The sequence below is a fragment of the Pleurodeles waltl genome, chromosome 12, assembly GCF_031143425.1.
Source record: "Pleurodeles waltl isolate 20211129_DDA chromosome 12, aPleWal1.hap1.20221129, whole genome shotgun sequence".
NCBI lineage: Eukaryota > Metazoa > Chordata > Amphibia > Caudata > Salamandridae > Pleurodeles > Pleurodeles waltl.
Genome location: NC_090451.1, coordinates 542,373,268 through 542,379,267, shown reverse-complemented (window position 1 = coordinate 542,379,267; position 6,000 = coordinate 542,373,268). Strand labels below are relative to the sequence as shown.

Below are 6,000 nucleotides of genomic sequence, written 5' to 3'. Positions count from 1 at the left end.
CGGAGAACAGAGATCCTAGTGGGGATGAGATGGGTCACCTGCCCTTGGCCATTCAGAATACATCCGCACACCAATAGATGTCGACCCCAGCGATGGCTGCGAGTCCTCAGGGCCATGCCAACTGCTCCTCATCAATTGCAGATAAACTGGACGCTGTGATTGTGGTGATTGAACAATTCAGAACCTCCCTGGAAGCGAAGAGAGAAAGAGTGGCGATGGACCTCACCTTGCTACATGCGGATCATCGAGAGCTAGATGATAAGGTTGGGATGACGGATCAAACCTTTGTGGCTCAGCAACCAAAGTCTCAGCACATTGAATTCTCCATTCAAACCCAGCCAGAACACATTCAGACACTGGAAAAGAGGGCTGAGGATGCAGAGGGGACATCCCAGATGAACAATGTCCGCATAGTGCTACATTGTCCAGAGAGCTCATCTCACGCCATCTAAAATTAATAGATACTTCGGCCACATAGATGCCGATTGCCCTTGCTGTCACTTGTTAGACCCCAATCTGTTTCATTTGCTCTGGGTATGCCCCCATTCACACCACTTTTGGCGAATGGTGACACACCGGCTATCTCACTGTGTGGATAGAAGCAACCTGTCCACTTGGGAAGCTTGTGTACTGGGACTATTCCATAGGGGCAAGAAACACACGGTCACATCCTGATTTCTCAATCTGGGGCTCCTCTTGGCTAAGAGGATCATAACCCACAAGAGAAGGACACCTGAACAGCCCCGTTATGAGGCGTGTGTGCAGTCCATGATTGTCTGAGCACAGGCAGAAAGTGTAGCCCTCCATGAGGAAGACAATCTCGGACTCCGCAAATACCCAATAGCCAGTAGTTGTGACACAATCATGGCGGACCTGCAAACAGCAATACATGACACTCCTGGGCCTCTGGACACATTGTCACCGGGAAACGTGGAGAGGGCGGCAGGACAGCCATCGGCACATGCACTGCCAGGAGCGACGCACAATACACTGCATCTTAAGTCTGTGCACACCACACCAGGATCCAACTAAACACCAGGGATACTTATGACACCCCTCGCTGTTGTCATAGAATAATTGTTACTATGCTCACCTGCATGACTACTACTTCAGTTATGGTTTTCAGTTTGGTTAATACTGTTGTTTTTTATCGCACTGTTAAATATGTCTCTGTTAACATGTATTACCTGAGTTTCTCATCAATAAGCCACAATCACAAATTTCACTGGAACAGAAGGTTTCTACATTCCAAGATCTGACATCATTGCTTTTAGGACTTATTTACTCTGCTCCTAACAACATGTCATACCATGCTACAGATGTTATGTCTCTGTCTCTCTTGCTGTGATTTGTGGAATATTAGAACTATCTATGTACCGATTTCAGTTCATCTTGTCAGTATGTGAGCACTGGGAACCAGTATAACTAAAAAAACAATAAACAGATTCAAAAAACCAAATAACGTTCAGAGCAACATGATTGTTCAAAATGTTTGATTGTTAGTCACAGTGACTACTTAATTTCAATATGTGTACCACAGATTAGTGTATATAGTACAGGTTTATTTCCAACATCTGCAAGTTAAATTTTTTCCATTGTTAGATTTACACTTAAGCCACAGAAATATTTTGTATCAATCACATCTTTTAGCAAAAATCAATTAACACCATATGTGTGATATTTAAGCTACAATCTTAGCTCTGCAATTTGTTGCTACAAACTATCACTGTAGTGTTATTTATCGGTATCCTTAATTTGTGATGGAATATTACTAAAACCTTTGGTTTGATTCTTTTTAAGTGTCCTTCCCAGGCTGCACTCCAAACTCAGCCTTAGTGTAAAGCGATGCTTCTTACAGCAGGTAGCACTGTGGTTGTCTCCATTCTGCAGCACCCACTCGGAGGCACAATTAGGAGTGAAGTTACTATAACTGGCTGCCATGAACCTTTCTGAAGCAACAATTAAGGACAGACAAATGAGGAGACCTGGCTAGAAACGTCATCACTTTTGACAGAAAAACTTGAGTCCCACACTCACCCTAATCATCAACAAACTGGAAGTGAAATGGAAATATAATCAGCAGCCCATTGCTAACATAGCCTTTATGCAATTTCTAAGGAGAGCCCTATCTCAGTCCTCCTCACTTCAGTGTCTTGCTCGCTACTCGCCAGTCACAGAAATTCAGACAGTAAACTTTCACTACATGGGAAGCTGTCCTCATCCTCTATCTAATGGAATGGTAAATGAAGGGCATCCAAAATGGATTCCACTTTGCTTATATAATTAATACTGTAAGTCAGACTCTAAGGGTGAACACCAGAAGACATCCGTTCCAGCATTTGCAGAAGCTCTTTTTCAATGTTTGTATTATTTACCCAGGTTTATTTGTTCATATTGCTATGCTCACTAAGTTAATGCTTCCTTCGACCCCAGATTAAAGCTCTCAAAAATCAGTATTTCCTCTGGAAAGATCCTACGTTTAAGGAAGAGAAAACTTAAATTGTGTGGATGGTCTTCGCAGCACCATATAGATTTCCCTAGTGTATGTTTTATATTGTTTGCAGTGCCCATTTCATACCAATTCAAAATTCAATGACAAAGAACTACAGATATTTGCATGAATATTATTTGATTTAGAAGACTTCATAATTTTATTGGTACATTGGTGGAGACAAATAGTTCATTTTAAGGAGTTAAGAAGTGATCTTAGGTGCATGGTTTTCCGGATTCTTCATGGTTCCTTTGTTTCAGTTGGATGCAATAGTCTCTTCAATCCAGTTACGTGCATAGGTGACACGGGCATACACTGCAGGGTAGTTCACGTTGCAGGAGCTGGAGCCCCAGGAAACAATACCCACCAACATCCAAGGCTCCCCAGCCTGGCACACGAGCGGCCCTCCTGAATCACCCTGCAGACAGAGGAAGAGAAAAAGAGGGAATACATTGCTCTTTATAATGCTTCTGCTTTTTCAGACTTAGTATGTAACAAACTTTAGGCAGGAATTATTTTGGAAACCCCTACTTTTCTGGATTTCTACGTGGTCATGCTGGACGGCAACTGACCCAGCAGCTGTGACTTGAGTGATGGATGAAAGGATTTGACTAGGAGCTAAAATCTATTTGAGAAACATTTTCATAATATATCTGTATTGCAGGGAGCCAGTAAATTTCGATCACTAATCAAGCCCTTTCCACAGTGGTTTTGGTTGCTTGTTCCTCTTCCCTCCCAAGGATTTTTTTGCACAATATATCTTCCAAATATATTGGCTAAAAGCTATACATTTCAGAGGCAAATACCTAAGGGTGTGGTACAATACCACAAGAAATATTTGTCTGCAACAGATTTTGCTTATAAGATGATGATTTCAGAGCAAGGAGGGCTCAGGATTCCTCACCACTTCCAAAAGTCAAGTGCCTTCAAGTCTACTAGGACTTTTTCCTTGGTCTCTTGTTGCAATTGTCATTTATGATATGTTTCATTCCATGTGTAATTTCTGATATAGTGGTCAGCGTGTTTTCAGCCGATATTGTCAACAGAGACTTTATAGCCCCTGAAGAAATTCTGATGGAACGAAACGTGCTGGCTTCTGTTTTTTGTATATGGTAGAATCAAGCTCGCCTGTATTTCTAATAAAGTGATGATTTAAAGTATTGCAATGGATCGTCGTTTATATTATCTTGTCATAAGATTTGTGTGCCAACATTATACATTACTATAGGGAGCACCGAGTTTTCTTAATCTGTCAATTTTGTTTCCAAATGATTGAGCTCTATACAGATCCTATTACTTTGTAAATAACAAAAATAATTTGTCCATTAAAAATCCCTAATTTTAAATTATCAAACTCCCATGTACTGAGAAAAGAATTAGTGCTTTCTTAATTCAAGGCAGGCAGCCTACACCTTACTGTGGCAGTATCCTCTAGCAAGGACTGTAGGGATAAACACCCTCACCCGACTGGTAAAATAGCGCCACCCTCCCTCTGGTTCACTGTTCCAATGCTGCAGCTTGTTTTCCACAAGTGAACTCAATGAACTGTGAGTCTACTCCAGGTGCTTCATGTTTTGACAATGTTCACCTGCTCAGCTGCGCTTGTCCGGGGTACGCTGAAAATTTACATGCTCCACTTTTTTGAGAGAGTGTACAATCTTGTCATAGCATGCTATAGAAAGACTGGAATGCTGCCAAACGCTGGTCATGTTTGCGCTTTGGTTGGCCCTGCATTCCTGTCAGTGGCCCAAGCAGGATCAATGCTGTTTTGCTTCACCTGGAAGCAAGAAAGGAACAATATTTAGTTGAGACAAGACTCTGGGTGTTGCTGTGCCCAATAACGACTGGGACGAGACCCAGCAACTGGAGAAACCTTGATGCTGTACCTGCCTTGGAAGAGGACTGCCCCATGTTCAGAGAGGGGCATGCCCCTGCCAAGGGAAAAGGACAAAGAGTAAGGCCCAACTGTACAAACTCTTCATGGTTATAATCTACAGTGAGTGATCTACCTATGTGTCAAGATGAAAGCTCAGCTGACCAGAACCAACTGTAAGACAGCTTGCCTAACCAGAGGAACACAGACTTCCAGAAAACATTCCAGGACATTGAGTTCGGTGAGCCTGCATCCTCTCACCCTTTGGTGTGCTATTCCTTCCTTAGTGAAAAAAGACGTATCTCCTTGCTTCCTGCCTGAGAAGGACAGGGAGTATTTAACTTTTCAACCTAAATGTCAGGGTAGACTCCAATTACCTTCTTCTAGGGCCACTCAATGTATCTGTTTAATTGCATAGTTGATCTGGTGTGCCCAGTGGGTACGTCTGCCCTAGTGGGTGCCTCCAGCAACTGCAAACCTTGACCACAACCATCCAATTTTGAGAAAACTTCCCTCGAAATCTGATAATTCTCGGATTTTAGAGGAATGTGGCAAAATCAGATCTGAGAAGGAATCCAAACTCTGACATAACATGAGCTATGGCATAATCAAAGAAGCTCTTATGAGAGCTTTCATATAATGAGAATGTAGCCATAACTTCTGACCTCTGTACATGGCAGCGAAAAGGACAAGTAGATTTTGTAACTGGACAAGTACGTTTCGGAAGCATCCTGTCCCTTGGCCAAGATATTAATTAAAATCCCACACCCCTGCCTTTTCTTGTGACAAGTTCATATGTTGTTGTTCTCCCATCCCTCAGACATTTCACATCAAAATCAAATGATTAAATAGTTGGTTGTGTCTTAATTTCATTATCAAAAGCTACAACATTGCTTACGTGACAAGATGAAGCTCCAGCTGCCCCAGCACAGATCATGGAGTCAGTCACCATGCTGCCCCACTGGGCCTTGCATTCCTTTTCGCTCACAATAGGGAGCGCCACCTGCTGGAGGATGATTGCTCCTGCATTTGCTAAAAAGACAAATAAAACAGTAGAGACATAGTAAGTTATTGCTGAGCCCAAGGACAAGTCTTGAGTCTGATCATACCAGTGATTGGAGTGTATAAAAAGAAGTGTAGGACAACACAGGGCTGTAACCAGCTTAGTGGACTCTGAACATAACAAATACCATAGGGACCTGCAGAGCTGCTCAGATATGCTCAAAGCTGCCAACTTACAAAAAACAGCCATACACTGCATGCCTATCTCTCACAGTCTTCATCCATAATACTGGTAAGCTCTGCGCATCATAACATGATAACCGCACTGCATGGTCAATATGCATCCTTCACATTGAAACATTTCCCACATACTTTCAAAACAAAGACAACACCCTCTAAACCACACACCCTACACGGAGTACCATGCAACCCATGCAGGCAAGCACTTCAGCCCATCAGACAGAGGTAGCAATCCCTATATAAATGTTACAGATAAATACATATAAAAGATTTCGTCCAACCAGTGATTCATTTGGGAGCTCTTATAACCAAGGGCTCCTCCATCAGGAGGGAGGAACGTCACCCCCTTCCCTCTGCCAGCAGCAGTACCTGCAAACCTTTTCCCAAAAAATGA

The 6,000-nt window shown here is 42.6% G+C and overlaps 1 protein-coding gene across 1 annotated transcript in view; it reads right to left on the bottom strand.

The window, feature by feature from the left end:
* Positions 1-1,541: 1,541 nt before the first annotated feature.
* The window catches only part of LOC138268155 (chymotrypsinogen B-like), a 45,200-nt gene continuing 40,741 nt past the window's right edge, over positions 1,542-6,000 (bottom strand). The window contains exons 6-7 of the mRNA XM_069217577.1: positions 5,263-5,396; positions 1,542-2,909 (exon numbers count right to left, since the gene is read on the bottom strand). Of these exons, the coding sequence (XP_069073678.1) occupies positions 2,748-2,909; positions 5,263-5,396 (296 nt within the window). The 3' untranslated portion in view covers positions 1,542-2,747. The remainder of the gene's footprint in view (positions 2,910-5,262; positions 5,397-6,000) is intronic.